The 21,911-nt window shown below is 44.1% G+C and overlaps 1 protein-coding gene across 1 annotated transcript in view; it reads left to right on the forward strand.

Annotated features, from left to right (window-relative positions):
- Window positions 1–21,911, forward strand: part of CACNA1B (calcium voltage-gated channel subunit alpha1 B) — a 458,332-nt gene that overhangs the window by 387,970 nt on the left and 48,451 nt on the right. The window contains exons 36-39 of the mRNA XM_089772976.1: window positions 1,932–1,997; window positions 2,579–2,670; window positions 6,000–6,150; window positions 15,699–15,826. Coding sequence (XP_089629102.1) covers window positions 1,932–1,997; window positions 2,579–2,670; window positions 6,000–6,150; window positions 15,699–15,826 — 437 coding nt within the window. The remainder of the gene's footprint in view (window positions 1–1,931; window positions 1,998–2,578; window positions 2,671–5,999; window positions 6,151–15,698; window positions 15,827–21,911) is intronic.

Consider the following 21,911-nt stretch of genomic DNA (forward strand, 5'->3'; position numbering starts at 1 on the left):
CCTCAGACAATGGCACTGCCCCTGCCACTCCCAGCCCTCAGAGCCATGCGGAGCGGCATTCTGGCCTTCGACTCCAGTAGCCGCCGCCGCCACTACTTTGAATCACCAGACCCAGGGGCCTTTGCTCCCTTTGTCCTTCCCCCTCCCGTCGACCGGCCTGGGTGCAGGCTGCAGCCTGGAGAGCTGGGACTTGAGGAGTTCAGCACCAGGAGTTTGAAGTCCTTTGAGAGATCGTGGGGGCAGGCAGCTGGGTGGTTTCTAGTGCACCTTCAACATTTCCGCTCTCACTTAGCGGTCAGGCCGTGGAATTAAAGGCCTCTTGCTCTGGCTGCTGTGCTTTCAAGCAAATACCCCAGGATGTGTGTTTGATAACACTTTCTCGAGGTGAGGTGGGGATGGGTAGTACGTAAAGGCCACAGCAGCCAGTTTGAAACGCACCAGGAACACCTCCCACCCTTGGACAGAGAAGGTGCCTCCGAAATAAACCGGTGCCCTAGGAAGGATAGAAGGGACGGGCTTGTAGTTAAAACACAAGAGTGGGGCTCGGAAAACACTGGGTCTGGATCAACCTCTGCCAGGCAGCATGCTCTTGAGCATGCCACCTGGGCCTGGTCTTGAGAGAGAGAGAGAGAGAGACAGATGCATGAACCAAATCCTTTGGCTGGATGTCTGAGAGCCAGCTGGTGGCAAGATCATTGGTGACATCAGTAGTGATGCAGGCCAAGGTCAGATGGAGTGCATTTTCTCCATACAAGGTCACTGCTCTTGCCTCCCAGCCCCAAGCATAGCAATATTATTATCCCTGTTTTCTACAGGGGAGGAAATATAGACATAAGGGAGTGAAGAATCTGCTCCTGAGCACCTACAGCTCTTGCTTATCACAATCCCCGCCCCATGCCCGTTACGCTGTGCTAGCACTATATTGAGGAGATGCAGCTCCACCCCTTCTCCTCCCCTGCCATCGGCGCCAAGGGCAGGGGTGAGCAGGCACGTCACACTTGCAAGTCTTGGTGGCTGCACAGGTTGGGGTCATAGGGACTCCCAGCCTGGGCAGAGCAACTGACTCTTAGTCAAGCCCAGTGAGGGGAGGGATAGCTCAGTGGTTTGAGCATTAGCCTGCTAAGTAGAGGGTTGTGAGTTCAATCCTTGTGGAGGCCATTTAGGGATTTGGGGCAAAAATTAATCAGGGATAGTACTTGGTCTTGCTGTGAAGGCAGGGAACTGGACTCAATGACCTTTCAAGGTCCCTTCCAGTTCTAGGAGATAGGCAATCTCCCTTATAAAAAAACCTTTAGCCCAGTCAGCACAGAGCTGCAGCCCATGTAACATCCTCATGGCCATGCAGGTCATTCTGGATGTGGCCCATGATGGTAAGTAGGTTGAGGCGCACTGCTCAAACCTTTAATGATTTATCACTCAAGACTCGGAAACTTCTCTTTTCCTCCACAATGCCCAGTTAAACCCAGCGCTTGCTTCTTTGCAGATGTATTTTTCTAAGAATGTGTTTTTACTAAACTTCAGAAATAACTTTTATAATTGTATAACATTGCCTGAGAACCGCCACGGTATGTCATGACTAGGCTAAAGTACGCACCCTGCAGTCTGCTAGTGCCTCCCTTCTGGTGAGGCTCCGTCTACTCACACGGGTTGGTATGGACCATAACAGTGCAGAAAACTAACTTTATTTAAAGCAAAATAAATAGTCTTGCCTTACTACAACCTAATGGCGTGTAGTAAGGCAAGACCAGCTTTCAGCCGAGTCTCTTGTGCAGGTCTCCTTTGTGCCACAGCAGCTCAGGTTTCTCTTGCTAATGCTCTCATCCAAACCACAGGCAGTTTGGAGAAGCTCCGTGCTAACCAATAATTAATAAAGACTGTTTGCTAATCTGTGGCCCTGCTTTGTTAATGCTGTCCCTATTGGTTTTTTCCAGGCCTTGCCTTATGTGTGTCTCCTCATTGCGATGCTCTTCTTCATCTACGCCATTATCGGCATGCAGGTAACATGTTGGCTTCGACAGCTAAGACTCTACGATTTGCCATGTTGACGCAGAGCACGAGACACGCTATTGCTACTGCCTGCCTCCAGCAGGGGGCCTCTTTCAGAGTAAGGTGAAGAGCTCCCCCAACTCCAGAGTAGAAGGTCAGAGGAGGCACAGTCCCCATTGCTCCCACCCCGAGGGACTGTGCCAAACAGCGCTCAGATGCTGATATTCCTTAGGGATCCAGCTTAGCCTGGAGTGAATGGAAGTAGCTCTGATTGAATTCACTAGCATATGCTAAGGCCAAACTGGCTCCTTCAATTTTGGGGACAGTCAGCTTCATGTGCATCCAGAACATCTTCTCTTCGGTTTAGCGTCTTTCCTTGCTCCACACCTTATGCCTCTCCAGCCCTATAAGTTACACCCATTTAGCACAACTTGATACAAGTTACATTCCCACCCACTCTAACATCTGCTTTATACCCAGTCATGACCACTGTGCCTATCTCATACACTGCTGCTGACAGGGGCCCAGAGATTACCAGGGTTGCTTACTCCAGGCTGCATTTGGTCCTGATAGCTTTTGTTTCCTTTTCTAGGTATTTGGAAACATTGCACTAGACGATGATACCTCGATTAATCGACACAACAACTTCAGAACTTTCTTGCAAGCCCTGATGCTATTGTTCAGGTAAATCCAATCAAATCAGCCGACTTATAGGCTTGCCATGTGAGTAATAAATAACTTTTTATCTTCATGTGCCGGTTTAAGGGCTGAGCTTATTTAAGTTATATAAGACCTCCAAGCACAGCAGTTGTAATGAAGCACATGTTCCTCCATTTTGTGTTACGCATGGTTAGAGCAGGACACATCAGACAGAAATGTATCATCCAGACATTGCACGCAAATTGCTGTTTCGTTCCAGGTGAGTTCATGCCTCTCAGATTTTTCTGTTTTGAGAAATTCAACTTCATGGTTATTTTTGCATCATGAGCAACTTGAAATTTCATATTTCAAAGGGTACTTGTGGGTCAGAATTAATCCATTTCCACTTGGGCTCATTCATGTTGAAAAAGGAGTCCATTTTTAAGTAAATTGTAGCAAACATTTCAGCCATCTGATTCCATTTTTGTGGGTGTAACAAAAGGGAAAAACAAACAACCCTCAATACCAGGGTAGTGTCACCGTTCATTGTGTACATTTCACAAACATCTATGTGTGAACGTAAGAATGACCATGCTGGGTGGAACCAAAGGTCCATCTAGCCCAGTATCTTGTCTGCCAACAGTGGTCAATACCAGATGCCCCAGAGGGAGGGAACACAACAGGTGATCCTCACGTGATCCCTCCCCTGTCACCCATTTCCAGACAAACAGAGGCTAAGGACACTATTCCTACTCATCCTGGCTAATAGCCTTTGATGGACCTAACCTCCATGAATCTATCTAGCTCTTTTTTGAACCTGTTAAATTCCTAATCTTCAAAACCTCCTCTGGCTAGGAGTTCCACAGGTTGACTGTGCGCCAAGTGAAGAAAAACTTCCTTTTGTTTGTTTTAAACCTGCTGCCTATTAATTTCATTTGGTGACCCCTTATATTCTTATTCTTATATTGTGGGAATAAGTAAATAACTTTTTCTTATTTACTTTTTCCACCCCAGTCATGATTTTATAGACCTCTCTCCTATCCCCCCTTAGTCTCCTCTTTTCTAAGCTGAAAAGTCCAAGTCTTTTTAATTTCGCTTCAGATGGGACCTGTTCCAAAACCCTAATCATTTTTGTTGCCCTTTTCTGAATCTTTTCCAATGCCAATATATCTTTTTTGAGATGAGGCGATCACATTTGTACGCAATATGCAAGACGTGGGTGTACCATGGTTTTATATAGGGGCAATACAATATTCTCTTATTCTCTATCCCTTTTTTAATGATTCCTAGTATTCTATTTGCGTTTTTGACTGCCGCTGCACACTGTATGAACATGTTCAGAGAACTATCAACAATGACTCCAAGATCTCTCTCTTGAATGGTTGTAACTAAATTAGTCCCTGTCATATTGTATGATGTGCTCTGTGTTATGCACAAGAAATGGTTTATTTTTGCATAAGGCTACTGCTTCCCCCAAGCAGCTAGTGCCCATGTCAGGGGCTCAGGCTGTGGTCAGTCAGGGAAACTTTATTCTGATGATGTAATGTTTGTAATTGGATAGCCTGCTAAAGGATCTTGATTAATGGAGTGTGTGGAGAGCCAGGCAGACATGAAATTAGCTCACTCGGGTTTACTCATGCAGTTTAAAATAATCTTGTTGAAATTAATCTCTTAATTGAAAAAAAATCTGATGTTATTGCAGTCTTACTTCTGGATCCTTTGGGCCAGATCCTGGCCCCTGGCATAGGGCCCTTTTTGTCACAGCTGCAGAAGCTAGAGACTATAAAGTGAGTTTAACCAGCCAACTGTGGATACTCTCAGAATTAGGGACATTCCTGAGATGGTGAGAGCTGACCTTGCTAGCACAGTGCTCTGCCATTGTTGGAGAAGGTTGGACCAGGATCTGGGACCTGACTCTGGTGCCGCCCAGTGAATTGCACTTTGAACAACTTAAAATAGTCTTGTGGCTGCTTTAAATTCCACAAGGAATTGAACCAGTCCCAAGATCAAGGTCCAGGCATATGAGTCAGGTCCTGTGTGGGAAGATTTTCACTATTCTGTATATATCCCCGGGATAAATACAGTACTTCATAGTACCCAAGGCTTCCAGACGAGCACCATTCATCAGCATTGAGGTTCACTGGAGTTTGTAAAGTTTAAGGGGGGAACAAACAAATGAAATAACAAATATATTAAGACTTTAGAGCAGCAACACTTTGCACCCACTTTGCACAGGTGTAAATAGCTACATAGGATACCGGGCAATGGAGACTCAAGTTATGGGCTTGGTCCATCAAGTATTGAGTGAGGTTCTCTGGTCTGTGATACATGGGAGCTCAGGCTAGATGATCATAATGGTCCCTTCCAGCTTCATAATCTATGACCCCATGAAGTTACTCCAATACACGATGTTACCTCGCCCACCTAGTCTCTAATGTCCTGGGACTGATTTGGCAGCAGTTGCACGACATACAAGTTAAGGTCCAGTCATTTGATGGAAGACGCCTAAGAAAAGAGACAAGAATTGGCTGCTGCTATTGGCTACTGCTATGCTTTTGGTTAGTCCCTCCATGATTAGTGAATATATTTAGTTAGTTATTAAATCACATATTGTGACAGTGCAGAGTCACTTGGGGACAATTCAAGGTTATATTTGCATCTGCTTCTTACCACAGGAACAGCTGCCATAGGTAACATAAGGAAAGAGAGAGGCAAAGGCGTTCAGAAAACCCAGTAGACTCTCATAAGAAAGCGTATCTGTGTCAGAGTGGTAGACTGCAGTATTCTGATGCATCCATTTAAAATGATAGATTGAGACAGGAGAGTCTGTTTTTGTTTCAGTTCCTCTCCATTGGGTTTGTAGCTGCTATTAAGGCTGAGCTGCTGGGTTTGGGGAATGGGAGAGTTAAACTTGTTTGATTACATTGGTCCTCTGTGCTTGCCTGACTTCAGTTAATCTGTTTCTGGAAATTGAAAATAGATTAAGTGTATCCTGTCTGAGCTTGTCAGGTTGATTTTGTTTCCCTGTGACATGGGTGGGGGAGGGAAGATCTTTTTTCATGTCTTTCTTTCATACAAAGTTGAGAAATGAATCGGATACAGTAAACGCCAGTGCAAACTGCCTCCCAGAATGTGTACAGACACACACAGGCCGGCCATGGGAAGAGGAGGTTGTGTGTTACCAAAAATGATAAAGGGAATTCAAAATAGAATTTTTGAAACATTGTTACTGGGTGTTCTTTGGCTAATTTGACCTCCCGTAACGCGTCGAGAAGTGCTTGCGAGGGCTCTGGTTAGCTCTCACGGTGTACTCTTTTGCAGTCAAAAGAATTCACCCTTTTTCCTTTGTTGGAATCTTTTCCCCCCATCTGCAGGAGTGCCACCGGGGAAGCTTGGCATGAGATCATGCTCTCCTGCCTCAGTAACAGAGCCTGCGACAAACTCTCCGGCCTCACCAAAAACGAATGTGGCAGTGACTTTGCCTATTTTTACTTCGTCTCTTTCATCTTCCTTTGTTCCTTTCTGGTAAGTCAGTCCCAGTCTCTGCTTCCCTTCCACCTTATCAAACAGCAGGCATCACGTTAGCCCTTGCCAACTCCTCCAGCTCCCTTCACGCTTAGGCCATGTCTACACTTACCACTGTGAGGATCAATCTCCTGGAGGTCGATTTAGCAGATCTAGTAAAGACCCACTAAATCAACTGCTGATTGCGCGTCCATCAACTCTGGTACTCCACTGAAATGAGACGAGTAAGGGGAATTGATGGGAAATTTTCTTCCATTGACCCCCATGCAATGGGGACACCGTGGTAACTGGATCTAAGGTATGTCAACTCCAGCTACGCTAGTCACTAGTGTAGCTCTAGTGTAGACCTGGCCTTAGCATGAAGTGGGTGTTTCTTTCCACCTCCTTCTTTCCTGCTGCTCCCTAATTACGATTTAGACAACAGTCCAAGACATTTCCATTAAAAAACATTTATTATCATGGTGATTAAAAACCTTTTAATATCCAAGAGATAATTTAGTAATTAGTTTAATGCAAAGGTTTTTATCTTTCTCCCTGGAAGCGGGGGCGAGGGGAGGGTTCTAATTTATGGAATTAAACATTAATCTGCTTTGTCTCCATTTTTACACGGGCTTTTGAAGAATGGGATTGAGAACAGGGAGAGGCAGGCTTGTAGGGACACACTTGGCTCTATGGTGCTTTCAGAAAGCAGCAGGAAAGCGCCAAGTCTGTGTGATATTTTATATGTCGGGTGGTACATTGTCACTGAGAGTGGTTTGGAACTTCTCAGGCACAACGGTGAAAGATGTACACCAAGGTGCGGTCGCTGACTCAGGCCACTGTTCCTCGGGCAGGACTGACACTAGCCATGTTTTACAAATCCCTTCTGAACGCATGAAAGGTGATCTGTTCCCTGAGGTGGAGTCCACCTTTGGATTTTATGCTGATGTAACTCCACCGGCTTACAAGAATGGAGAAGCAGGCACACAGGGAACAAACTCAGAGGCTGAAGAGTTGAAATCACAGCTCAGAAGCTTACCAGAAGGCAAATAGGGTTTATCCGTTCTCCCCTCACTGCTTTCCACTGCATAGACAAGAGATTACCTTACAGTATAAGAGCTTATTGTGAATCAGAACGTCACAAATTCAGCCAATCCCTATTGGCCACAAAAGGTTCAGTCTTGGAAAAACAGCTTCATATGGCATTTATATATTACAGGGAGACCTACCACCTCATAGGTCTCCAGGAGATCCTTTAGCCAGCTGGAGCCCTTTCCTTTCCATCTGGCATCTCACTCTTTCCTGCACCGATTAAAATTTGGAGCACCCTGGAAGCTGATAAAAAGTTACTGCACCATTTACTGATTCCTTTCGAACTCCACCTCTTCAAAGCTTTTCTTGTGTAATCCTTCACTGAACATCAGAAACTTTCTGTTTTAAAGCCCATTAACATTTCTCAAGTTCTTCCTGCCCCCGGGAGAAAACCTCACCGAACTGCACCAGATTTCACACTCATGTAATAGTGAAATTGGAGGCTGCAGTACATCTGTGAAATACACAACCCTGCGTGATCTTATACCTTACACCAGTGCCCCTGAACACTCTGTGGGACCACGCCCTTTGTTCATTGGCAGGCCTTGGGGAAGCCCCAGGTGATGAGTTAGGGGAGGCGGGACTCCAAAAACAGATGATGCATAGTCAGCCAGCTGCAATGTTTCAGGACAGAATCATTCCTCATTTTTTAGAAAGCATTTGGCACAACCTTGCAATAAAATGTGGTTCCCCACATCTGATTAAACCATTATACAGCAGCGGCCTTGTCAGCAGGGTGCGTATTTATGGTGTCTTGGGTTTGGTTACATCACGGAATTGGGGGGAATGATGTAATGTATTGGTTTTTAACATTGCTTCCATGTCTTTAAGGATGCCTGGTTGGCATCATTTTCCTTGTTTAGTTTGCACCCTGTGATATAAAGTGCAACTAAAAATTAGAGCAACTGCAAAAGCTCCTCTGGAGCAGTCAGATAAGCCTCTCTAGACCCAGCCTTGCCTTGAGGACTACACAGAACAGCACCACTCTCATGGGAGAACAACCTCTCAAGAACAACTTGCTGTATCATCACTCTGGCAGTGCAACCTCCTGTGGCCAGCCATCTCTCCTGGGCAGTGCAGAAAGGGGAGAGGAGAAAGGTCCTGCCCCTGTTCCTACTCTGAGGTTGGGGGAGATGTAACTGATTGGAAGAGAATCACTTTCTTAGGTCCGAAAGGGAGTGATCAGATACTTACCACCTGGAGCCTGACTGAAAGTCAAAAGACAGATGGATTCTTGCGCCTTCTTGGGATCAAGCCTCAAACTTAGATAAACTGTCACGGTTGTGAGAACTTTGGGACTGCAATTGTTATGAATGGAACATCCTGCTGGGTAGCTAATGGGTACAGAGAACACAGCCAGGTGTATATACTAGCCAGATGTACTAGCTTCTGTTCCACAAAATGAACCAAGTAACTTCAGCAGAAATGATCCTGGTGGTTTCAGGTGCCCTAGTTTAGTCCGTGGACTCACTAAATCAAACACCAGAAGATTGATCTCCAGCGTGGGAAGTGGAGATGTGGCCTGGCAGTTGTCTCTGAGGGTGAGGAGAGAATAGGAAGTGTCATTGTGCCTAATGTACAGAGGGGATTCCTGAGAAAATATAGTCCATCAGTAATATTTTTAAAAGTGTCCAAGTGATTTAGGAGCCAAAGTCAAACTTAGAGCCTGGCAAGGATACAAAATGTGTATCCACATCCGATCCGCAATCTGCAAAATTGGTCCATGGATATCAACATCTACAGCTGCAGAGCTATAGTCCCCGTCTTTTAAATCTCTCCTCACACGGAAACTGTTCAATACCCCTCCTCCTTTTCGTTACCCTTCCCAGCACCTTTTCCAATTCCAGCATATCTTTTTGAGATGGGGCAACCAGAATGGCGTGCACTATTCAAGGGGTGGGCAAAGCATGCATTTATATAGTGACACAAGAATGTTTTCTGTTTATTATCCCTTTCCTAATGGTTCCTAACATTCTCTTCACATTTTGACAGCCATCACACGCTGAGCAGAGAACACATTGACACCAAGATCTCTTTAAGCTGTAACAGATAATTTAGAGGCCATAATTTGTATATATAGTTGGGAATGTTTTGGAATGTGTATTACTTTGCGCTTCACACTGAATTTCATCTGCCATTTTGTTGCCCATTCACTCAGTTTGATGAGATCCCTTTGTTATGGTTCACACTCAGCTTTGAATTTAATCATCTTGAGTAATTTTTGGTCATCTGCAAATTTTACCACCTCACTGTTTGCCTCCTTTTCCAGATTATTTGTGAATATGTTGAACAGCACAGATCCTAGGACAGAGCTTGAAGACCCTGCTATTTGCCTTTCTCCACTGTGAAAACTGACCTTTTATTTCTACCTTTTGTTTCCTATCTTTTAATTACTTACAAATCCATAAGAGGACCTTCCCTCTTATCCTTTGTCTGCCAATGTTGCTTAAGAATCTTTACTGAGGGTCTGAGGGACCTTATCAAAAGCTTTCTAGAAGTCCAGGTACACTGTATCACTGGATCCTTCTTGTCCACATACATGTTGACATCCTGAAAGAATTCCAGTAGATTGTCGCATCGGTCTGAGAATGCGGGTACTTGGATTCTTCTCCAAGTGTTAGTTCACGTACATTCCAAACAGGTGTGTGTGCACGTAGGTGCACAGTAGCAATAAGGTTTTTCCCTACCAGCTGCCGATAGATAAACTTAAAAAACAACAAATGGTCTGGTAGCACTTTAAAGACTAACAAAACATGTAGATAGTATCATGAGCTTTCGTGGGTACAAACCACTTCTTCAGATGACCAGAAGTAGGCTGTGCCCACGAAAGCTCATGATACTATCTACATGTTTTGTTAGTCTTTAAAGTGCTACCAGACTATTTGTTGTTTTTAAAGTTTATCCTATAGGGTATGTCTACACTACCACCCTAGTTCGAACTAGGGTGGTAATGTAGGCAACCGGAGTTGCAAATGAAGCCCAGGATTTGAATTTCCCGGGCTTCATTTGCATTAAGCCGGGCACCGCCATTTTTAAATGTCCACTAGTGCGGACTCCGTGCCGCGTGTAGCCGCGCGGCACAGAGTCCGCACTAGCGGACATTTAAAAATGGCGGCGCCCGGCGAGATGCAAATGAAGCCCGGGAAATTCAAATCCCGGGCTTCATTTGCAACTCCGATTGCCTACATTACCACCCTAGTTCGGACTAGGGTGGTAGTGTAGACATACCCATACAGACTAACTCAGCTACCCCCCTCCAGAAGCTACCCCTAGAGTCTGTCTGGGCATCCCCAGGAGTCTCTCCTTCATGGTGCCCAATATAGAGCCCTTTCAGTCCATCCCCTCCTCTGTTCCTTCTTACCACCCAAGACAGTAAGTTGCTCAGCAGTTACATAGTTCTTGATGTAGTTTTTGTATTTTATAGTTGTTAAATAATGAGTTGGTTAGTTATAAGTTTCAGTCGTGGGCTTTCCCCCATTTTCTCCCTACTGCCCATGGAACATGCTGTGGTCTCCAGGTTTTAACCGTGCAAGTACTACGTGAGCTGCATGCCAATCAGTGATCCCCACACATCCTGCTTGAGGTGTCTGGAAGAAGATCACCAAACAGCTCTCTAAGATCTGTCAGGAATTCCGACCAAGGACACTGAAGGAATGAGAACAGCGGCAGAAGAGCCTCTTCCTAGACAGAACCCAAACCAAAGGCTCTTCTGGACCCTGTGGGCCTTCCACCAAGCCCAGGGGAGGAGCCAGGCTCTCACTCAGCCTCAGGGGTGTTAGTCACATCCATCCCACCAACACATCCCTTCTCGTCATGTCAGTGGAGACCCCAGTTACTTTCCCACTCTTCCCAAGACTCCGACCCAAGACTCCAACACCCAAAGTGCAAGTCGCTCGACCTCACGGCGTGGAAGCTCCATGGCTGAATGCAACATAGCTCTCATGCTCCGACCGGATCAGACAATTCCTCCTGGGCAGTAGGAAACCTGCCATGAGAGCCACCTACCTAGCCAAGTAGTCAGTGCAACACACCTTGTCTCCGACACTCACCCCACTGCCACTTATTTTGGACTACCTTGTCCATTGAAAGCAACAAGGATTAGCAGGCTCGTCAATATGGGTTCATCTCACCGGTCTATCGGCATTCCTCCTGGTGCACAGGGCCTCTTTCTGTTTGTGAACCCCAGGTCAGATGATTCTTAAAAGGTCTTGACTGACTCCCTCAGCTCCACCAACCTGTCTCAACCTGGGATCTCAAACTCGTCCTCTCTAACAGGATCACCATTTGAACCATTGGCAACATGCTTCTGCTGTATCTCTCGTACAAGGTGGCATTCCTGGTCGCAATAATTTTGGCCAGAAAGCTATCTGAGCTCAGGGCCCGATCATCGGAGACCCCCTATACAGTTTTCTATAAAGATAAAGTACAGCTCCAACTTCCCACCCCCGCTTTCCTCCCAAAGGTGGTGTCACATTTCCATATTAACCAGGATATTTTCCTCCTGCCATTCTACCACAAGCTACACTCTTTCATCCCAGCACACCAAGTCTTGAATAGGGTCCTGAAATCGGGACTGTTACAACCTTAAGAACATAAGAACAGCCATACTAGGTCAGACCAAAGGTTCATATAGCCCAGTATCCTGTCTGCCAACAGTGGCCAATGACAGATGCCCCAGAGGGAATAAATGGGACAGGCAATCAAGTGATCCCTCTTCCTGTCATCTCTTTCTAGTCTCTGAAAAACAGGCTAAGGAGACCATTCCTACCCATCCTGGCTAATAAATATTGATGGACCTAACCTCCATGGATTTGTGTAGTTCTTTTTTGAACCCTGTTAAAGTCCTGGCCTTCACAACATCCTCTGGCAAGGAGTTCCACAGATTGACTATGTTACATGAAGAAAAACTTTCTTTGGTTTAAAGCAAACTATTAATTTCACTTGATGAGCCCTAGTTCTTATGTTATGGGAGGAATATCTGCACCTCTCCCCCTTCACTGCACACTCCACCAGAACACAGGCCTTGTCTGCAGCATTTGTGGCTCACATCTCTACTCAAGAAATCTGTAGAGCATTGGCCTGGTCCTCCAGCCGCACCTTGGCCGCGCACTATGCGATCACCCATCAGGCTCAGGATGACGCAGCATTCAGCTGAGCAGTGCAAGACTCTGACCCTGTGCCCGAACTTTGGTGAGTGAGTCACCTTGTGACCTTGTGCACATGAACAAGCACTCGAAGAAGGAAAACCAGTTACTCACCTTCCCATAACTGTTGTTGTTCAAGACGTGTTGTTCATGTCTGTGCCAACACCCAGTCTCCCACCTCTCTGTCAGAGTAACCAGCAAGAAGCAACAGAAGACGGGGTGGGTCATCAGAGCTTTGTATTGGGTACCATGCATACGTGATTCCAGGGTGAGCCGAGGGTAGCTGCTAGAGAAAAATCTGGCTACGGTGCATGCGCACGCACACACACCTGACTGGAACGGATCTGAACAACACCTCTCAAAGAACAACAATTATGAGAAGGTGAGTAACTGTTTTTTCCGTTCTCCGCTTTATTAGGTAACTAAGTCAATTTGCTTTTCTGTGCCTCAGTTCCCTGGCCTATAAAATGGGGTTATGTAAATTGTTAGGAAATTCTACAGGGGGATTAATTAGCATTCATAAGGCATATTTCTGTGGCACTTGGGATTCGGGGTGTCTCAATTATCAGGTCATGAGTAACAGCAACAGCACATCCTACACACGATCCCCCGATCAAAGATCCACCCCCTCTTCCACATGAGGCCGGAAGGATGCAGGGTTCTTTTAAGCAGCACAAACTCCAATCCCAGATGCAATTGCCTGGTTTCATTGTAATGACTTGCAGATGCTGCTGATCTGGAGACAGCTAAATATTGTGTCATTTCATCGATTCCAAGCAGAGAGCTTGCAACCGGCTCCGCTGCGCTATTTCCTTGTGCACGATGTCATGCCACGAAGCAGCACCCACATCTGCGTATCTCAACGTGAGGTTTCCCATTGACTTTAATAAGAGATAGGTTGGACCCTTTTTTCTCAGGCCCATTTGCCTACCTGTGTATTAGGATCTTGCCATTTCCAGCCGAGGCCTTTTGCATGCTGTGCCTCTCGTCCTCTTCGCTTGGAGGATTCTCATTCCTGAGATCCTAAGACAGGACATCCAGGTTCGAGACCCACTCGTCTGAACTGCTTTGTCTTGATTTGCTCTGATCCGAGGAGCAGTGGGAAATGCTCTCAGGAGAGTAGCTGCATACATCTGAATGATGGGCTGGTTGACTGGTGAACCTGGGCCTCTTTCCGCCGGCATTAGGAATAAGGAAACAGCGTTTCTCCAGAGAGAGCGTGAGTCACACTGCCTCCGTCATGAATCACGCTGGATTGTAGCACGCTGCCTAAGTGCCTCAGTAACGGAGAGAGACGTTTCCTGTTACACTAATAAATATGTTCTGACATTTCACACGGGCAAAAGGGGCTGGATTAGCAGCCCAGGATAACCAACTCCACTGCAGCAAGAAGAATGGGCAGCAGTGTCTGTCCCAGTGTTTGCGAGCACGCTTCCATTCTGCTGCACGGGGTCTGTCTTTAGGCAATGAGAAGGAACTTCACTCTCCTTGGTCCATTCAGTCCTTGTCTTTCTGAGGAGGGTATCATAAAGAGAGCATAAGGTAGCATGCTCACCACCTGTCGCCCTTCACACTCTTCTAGCAGCCTCCTTCTAGCTCAGCTGCTTCATTGTTAATTAGCGAAAGGGGCAAAACCTGTCTGCTGCTAAGTGTAGCCCGCAAGGTTGTCAAGAGACAAGTAGGCCCTAGTTCTCCTGAAGAGCCATTGACCCCATGACAGATTGGACTTCCCGGAAATGGACATAGGTCAGCAGCTCTTTTTATATGGGCTGCTGATCATCCTAAAACAACTTTATTGCCACCAGCAAAGAATAGACCAAATGGCGCTCCTGACCCTGGCTCTGAGGCCAGGAAGAAAAAGCTAAGCCAGCATATCATAATGGGATTTCTTGACACTCAAAACAAACTGTTAAACCAGGAGTTCTCAAAGTTTCACCACTCGTAGGGTTACCATATTTGAACTCCTGAGAGGGAGTGTATCAGTATCTACCAACTCATGGGCTGAGTCTAGACTGGCATGATTTTCCGGAAATGCTTTTAACGGAAAAGTTTTCCGTTAAAAGCATTTTTGGAACAGAGCGTCTAGATTGGCACGGACGCTTTTCCACAAAAGCACTTTTTGTGGAAAAGCGTCCGTGCCAATCTAGACGCGCTTTTGCGCAAAAAAAGCCCTGATCGCCATTTTCGCGATCAGGGCTTTTTTGCGGAAAACAAATCTGAGCTCTCTACACTGGGACTTTTGCCTGAATGGGAGCAGAATAGTATTTCCTCAAGAAGCACTGATTTCTTACAGTAGGAAGTCAGTGCTTTTGTGGAAATTCAAGCGGCCAGTGTAGACAGCTGGCAACTTTTTCCGGAAAAGTGGCTGATTTTCCGGAAAAACTGGCCAATCTAGACATAGCCATGTTGTATTAATGTGTATATATACTACATATTGTATTCATATATTATATAGTATATATAACATATTACTACAACGTGAGTTGGTAGATACTGATATAGATACACTCCTTCTCAGGAATGGCCTCTTTTTTGAAAGTTCAAATATGGTAACCCTATGGACTTCTCAGGAACCTCAAAACAATCCGTTGTGTGAGTTCCAGTCCCACAATCCTTTGCAGTCATATCCTCCATCTCTCTGGCATCCTGTCAAGAGCCCGGGGCTATCTTGGGGCAAGAGGTCTGATGTGAAGGTTGATGGGGTAGGTTTGTGGATTCTGGAGAGGAAGGTGGATGCTTCTGGGCATGGACAGACATTCTGTGTGGCATGATGCTGGTAGTGGGGGAACGAGGACGGGGGCAGGAGCTGCTGTCTGGGGATACAGATGCAGAGAGGGATGCTTTAGAGTGGGGCTGTGCCGAATTGTGCAGTGGAGGACACTGTGCTGCTGGATATTGGTGGAAAGAGTGCAGATCTGGGAGAGGTGCTTCCTCTTCTTCCTTGCCACACCATCTGCCTGCAGCGTGCTCCGCTCCTGCAGTGACTGAGCCTCTGGAGTCAGGGGTGGGAGGTCTCCTGTTACCATGCTATTGCCAACGTGTGAGGAGCTATGGCTACAGGCCCCCAAAAGGAGGTTTTCTTCAGTTCTTCCTGGCCTGAAGGGTGCATAGTGGCTGCATGCCATGCTATCTGTGGATCAAAAATTGTGGGACCTCAAAACAACCCTAGGGATGAGGAGAAACCACACTTCCTGCTAGGCAAATACATGTGTTCTCTACTTGCAGCTTCATTCTTCCACCACCTTCAGTTACATACCTTAAATCGAATCCACGAGGTAAAAGGCAAGTGTGTTTCTTTCCTCCCCCACCCCAATATCCTTTTCCCTCATGCAGATGTTGAACCTGTTTGTAGCTGTAATCATGGACAACTTTGAGTACCTGACACGAGACTCTTCCATCCTAGGACCCCATCACCTTGATGAGTTCATTCGGGTCTGGGCTGAATACGACCCAGCTGCCTGGTATGTATATAGACAATACGGACATAGCACATATACTGGTTTTGATGTGGCTACAAGTCTACAGGAAAAACAAAATCCAGAGCTGGGGAGGTGAACATTGCAACCCAGATTCACTGTGCACTTGAGATTAACAACCCTGATGTAATTACAGGGGAATTTCCTTTTAGCTGACATGGGAACCACAAAAGAGAGAAAACTCAAACCCTTAACACTGCCAGAAAAAGAATGGGTCTGATGCAAACAGAGCGCCTGACCCTCGCTCCGTGGTTATGCAGAAAAAGCATTTGTTAATTCTGGAAACACAACTAAACACTTTTGGTTTTCATTTCCCAGTGTGAAGTGGGGGGGAGGGAGGAGTGGATTCTCTCACCATGTTAGCATGTTAGTTAGCACTTGAAATTAAGTGGTCCAGAAACACAAAGGTTATGTTTTTTGATGGACAAGAATTGCCTGAATAATTTAAAGCAATAAAATGCAGCATGAATTTGTTTTGAGACCATAGAAAACCAAGGAAGCTTTCTTTTCACATTTTCAAGGTGCCATTCCCCTCCCTAAAAAGTGTGGCCCTGATTTGCCACTACTTTGCATGTTGCGCCATCACTTTCAGCTGTGCAATATGAGTGTAAAATGCTACCAAATCATAATTCTCCTCACTCCTGGTAGCTTTTTGCATCCACTCTGTACAGGTGTACAGGACTACACAGGCTGCAAGGCAGTGCGGGAAGGACTGAATATTTGTTATCAGAGCATTGGCTTGATTAAACCTACAACTGGAATAGAAAATTGCCATCTAAAATTAGGGTTTGATCCTGAAACATCCATTGAATGGCATCACGTTACAGAGGAGATCTTTGATCCTTTTAAGAATATGCTGGGATTTGGACAGGAGGTTGAAAGCTGAGACATGTAAAGCAATAAAGAGGAAACAAAAACAATAAGCTTAATATCTCTGAGCCTTTCAATTCCTGGTGAATCTCCAATAAAACACCCTTGGGTTTGTTAAGGGAATGGGTGTTTTTCTCCAGCCAGAAAGTGAGGGTTGGAATGAAAGCTGCCTAGGATTTTTCTTTTTTAAATCCAAATACAACAATGGAGGAACCTAGGTACAGGTTGCGATCCGTCATGACAGAAAACACTGCACTAAGAGGAGAAGGAGAGTGTGTTGCCACAGACCAAGAGCCAGGATAGAAGAAATTTTAGGGTATAGTTGATGTGGGGGTCGACTCACACAAGGTTGCCTTGTTACCAGGCTTGGAGCAAAGTTTGCATGAAAATATATTGTGACAAATGTAGGGGAGAAGGTCGTTCTGTTAAGTGCCACCTTTCTGACAATGCCGGCTTTAAATGGGCTAAGAGCTATCCGTGGGCTTGTCTACACTATCTGCCAGATAGGCGGGATCCATCAGAAGTCGATTTATCGTCTTTATTATAGAGGTGATAAATTGACCATTGAGTGACCTCTCATTGACTCTGGTACTCCACCAAATGAGAAGCGCAGGCGTGGATTTACTGCACTGAAGACAGCATGATAAGTAGATCTAAGTCCATCAACTTCAGCTATGTTGTAAACATAGCTGAAGTTGCATCATTTAGATCAATGGCCCCTGGTAGACTAAGCCTACAAATCTGAAAGTTTTATGAGCTCAGGGTGTAGTCAGAACCATTTCCTTGATGTTTTACAGCTTTTGGAAATGTTATATAAGGGACAATTTTTTACAAGCTTTCACCCCCTTCTTATCCTCAGTCCTCCCCACAGAGCCACCATGCAATGTGTTTCCTACAAAATACTGCTTTCTTGTGGGAAGGCTTCAGACCTGCGCATCTACAACACATCGACAAAACTAAGGCTGCCTTCAGCCCCTTTGTGCTTTTCACCCAGATTTTGTTCCGCTGCACGCAGAGCTGAAGATATAGGAAAAATGTTTATAGACAAAAACTTCAACCCCTTAATAAAAATGTGCTTAAGATGGTTTAAATCAAACTTAACGGCAACGTCTAGACTGGCATGATTTTCTGCAAATGCTTTTAACTGAAAAGTTTTCTGTTAAAAGCATTTGCGGAAAAGAGCGTCTAGATTGGCACGGACACTTTTCCGCAAAGCACTTTTTGCGGAAAAGCGTCCGTGCCAATCTAGACACACTTTTGCGCAAAAAAGCCCCGATCGCCATTTTCGCGATCGGGGCTTTTTTGCGGAAAACAAATCTGAGCTGTCTACACTGGCCCTTTTGCGCAAATCATTTGCGCAAATGTAGACAGCTGGCAAATTTTTTTTGCCAGCAAGTTTTTTTTGCCAGCTTTTGCGGAAAAACTTGCCAGTCTAGACACAGCCAACCAGTTTGATTTAACGTAATAACTTTAGAACAGTAGGTAAATCTGTTTAAACATAATTTATACCATCAAGTGCATCCACAGGCATTTGTACCAGTATAGCTAGATTTTGGTTAGTGCAGGTTTCTAATACCATTCCTTAGTGAATATTTAATCAGTAATTGGTGGTTATGTTTATTTGCAAATCCCTCCTCTTTCTTAGCACTGATGGGAAACTCAGGGAGGCTGAAAATTTGGGAATGTCCATTCTCCCTTTAACAAATAACCTCAATTCCCAATATCATCAATTATGTAAATTACCTGTATACAAGGAAGAAGAAAAAACACAAATGTGCTTCTCCACAGATTCAGATGCTCGGACCAGTGGAGTCAAAATGAGGGTGTTTTCTGTCTGATTTCCTCCCTCTTTGGATTCCAAAGAGAAAGGCTAAAGTGTTGGTTTAAAATGACACTTATTTTTAAAAAAATCACTAGTGCACACTAGGTCCCACGGGAAGATCAGGGAGTATGATTCTCTAATTTATTCCAGTTTTCCACTGGTATGACTCCATTCACTTCACTGGAGTTACTCCCGATGTGCAACTGTGTAAATCAAACAGGAATCAAGCTTTGAGCCTGCAAAAACCTGTCCGTGCTTAATTTTACACATGCAGGTATTTCCACTGAAGTCACACACATCAACAAAGCACTCTTAGGTGTGTGCAGGTTTGAGGTCTAAAATATCACTGATTTACACTTTCTGAGATAAGACCCTTTCCTCATAATATGGGTATTTGCATGTCATGAATAATAATAATAATAATAATAATAATAATACTTTGCATGGAAAAGGATCATATGGCAGTATGATCTAGATTCAGGCAAACTGGATCATTATTCCTGCTTCTGTCACTGATTTACTTTGTGACCTTTGTCATGCCACTTAGCGTCGTTATGCTTCACTTTGCCCATCAATAAAATGGACATAATGTCATATCCATCTTTGAAAGCTATTTGAGACTCTGATATGGAAGGTGATGTGTGAGTGCAAAAAGCAAATATTATTTGTGTATAGCAATATTTAGTAATATTTTATATCTTTAAAATATTATCTTCAGTGTCACCACCTTTCTCTTGGTTATTATGTCTTTAAACTTTCCTGTGGGGAAATGTTGAGAAAAAGGTCAAAAACAGAAAAATATTGCTATAGTTTTGAAAAAGTCTTTGCTAAATAAAATGTAAATGTGGTAATGCTGATCGGTTAAAGGAGGGTAGATACACCATACATCAGAGAAAGAGAGAGAGAGAGAAAGAGAGAGAGAGAGAGCTATGAAATCTACCAGTCTGCTTTTGGGGGAAATCTATCACACACAAATTGAAACTGATAAATGGCAATCTCACTTTTAACTATCAGCCATTTTTAGTCCCTTTAAAAAATAATAGCATTGAACTTCAAGATGGTCTGCAAAATAAAATAAAATTGAATTCATGCCCTTTTTTGTTTCTTTAAGACGTATAAAGAAGGCCTGAAAGTTGCTGTATTTTTCTTTTTAAGAGTCTTTTCTATATGTTTTCTTTGGAAATATTAGGAATGTTTTTTCAGAGGCCTCCTTAGAGAACCAGAAGTGTGCACTGTAAATGTTTTTATCTCTTAATGGCAGGAGCAGGGTTGTGGAATCCCTAATAAGGAGAGGTTCTCTCACATGTCTGAGATAAATAGGTGTTAACAAAAGCAAACAAAAAACAAAGAGATTTAAATAGCCTAAATAAGAATCAAATCCACTGTGAATTAATCATAATTCACTGCAGTGGTGTTTCTCACATCATAAACATGCTAGCTCTCCAGTCATCCACAGAGTTTCTCAGGGAAGATATATTTCAGACCTTGTCTACACACCATTTTTGCAGTGGTTTAACAATACTGATTTAGAAATTTCACTAAATTCACTGAAAGGAAATGCCACTATTATATCAACATGCCACAGTTTAACTATTTTCATAGTAGTGGGTTACACCAATTGAACTTTATAGTGTTCTAAATTGATGCAATTATACCTCTGCAAAAGCTTTGGATAAAGCAGCTCTGAATTTCTAATGAAAAAACAAACAAACAATGTGAAAATATTGGGGGAAAACAATCTTTATGGCCTTTCTTATGTATCATAAAGAAGCTAAAAAACGAGAGGGAGGAGTTTATAGTCCCAGTTTGCTTTCCTTTGCAGGTTGCCTTGAGTTTCAGTGCTGCTATTTTTTTTAGATGATTTGACTAATTTTAATTAGAGATAAAATTAATCCATGACATCTCTTAATCCAACTGCTAGATTAACTGAAAACATTTTCAAATAATAGAATTAACCATAAAAACAACTATGGTGATAGGCTTATTTCAGTTGTTACTAATGGGATCTGAATTTTTCAGTCTTAATCAGTCTGATAATGCTCTACTGGCCTGACTTAATTTTTTATGTTCTTATATTTCAAACACATTAAAGAACTAGAGCATTAGTAACTGTCATAATTAAGTGCAGTGATTAAAATATCTTTTCTATTGCACTGTTATTCAGGTAGTAATTAAAACAATCAGGCTACTTTATGCTATGGCTTTTGTAGAGCAAGTGGAAGTTCTCCCTCTCTCGATCTGAATGAAGGTGTCTACCTCCTGGAGAATCCAATCCTTGTCGAACTAACCTTGCTTCTCGAATGTTTTCCTTCCCCACCTCTCCCATTTGCTATGTTCTGCAGGGGAGTGTTCTTGGGGAAGAAGGCCTCCCTCCTTGTCTATGCTGTTATAACTTGTGATGTTTTCTTTCCAGTTGCCGGATTCATTATAAGGATATGTACAATTTGTTACGTGTTATTGCTCCGCCCCTTGGCTTAGGAAAGAAGTGCCCTCATAGGGTGGCTTACAAGGTTTGGAATTTCAGGGGTCTGCCCAGCCTTTCCTTCTTTGGTTTTCTTTCTTTTTTCTTTTTACCCCTTTTTTATCCAAATGGCAAATGCACACAAGACTGAAACGAACCTGGAACGTGACTAACCCGTTGCTTGAAAAGGAATGATTGATTGCCCCCTTATCCCATGATGCATCAGTCATCTACTCCTACACCCCAACTGGCTGGAGAAAGGCAGCCTTATGAGACAGTGAACTCAAAAGCTTCCATCCCTCGTGGTCTAGATGGGAAGGGGTGAGGAAGGGGCAATACTCCAAATATATATGAGAGAGAGACACACCACATAATAATATTCCTGTGGAATGCTGACGAGAAAATCTAGTGGCATGGGGCCATTTTATTTTTAATTTTTAGCTGATGTTGTGCCTTCAGTTTAGTGACTAACCTTTGATCCTGTCTCTTTCCTCAGTTGAAAGGACATTAATTCAAGGGCCCAATTAATGATGCAGCAGGGTGGGAATGCTTACGTAGGATTAGGAAAGGATGCAAGGCTGAACATGCTTTCTCTGTCAAGCAGTAGCCCCAGGATGCTTTTAGGAAGAACACGGATCTCTTTGAGGTTCTCAGATGACAGTGTAGTGGACTTGCAAAGTATTATAATGTCTGGATGATATGATGATGTAAGGGGAGGAAGGTTTTAGGTTTCTTAAGGACTTTTGAGGATAAGAAGAGCCTATACAGGAAGGATAAGCTCCACCTAAACTAATAGAGACCCAGACAGTTAGCATGGAATATTAAAAAAGTTTTAAACTAAGAGCTGAAGGAAAGCTGACACATGCAGAGGAGCATACGGTTCCAGTGGAGATCACGTTTAGGGATGAATTTATTGA

The sequence above is a fragment of the Pelodiscus sinensis genome, chromosome 23, assembly GCF_052426305.1.
Source record: "Pelodiscus sinensis isolate ZL-2025 chromosome 23, ASM5242630v1, whole genome shotgun sequence".
Taxonomy (NCBI): domain Eukaryota; kingdom Metazoa; phylum Chordata; order Testudines; family Trionychidae; genus Pelodiscus; species Pelodiscus sinensis.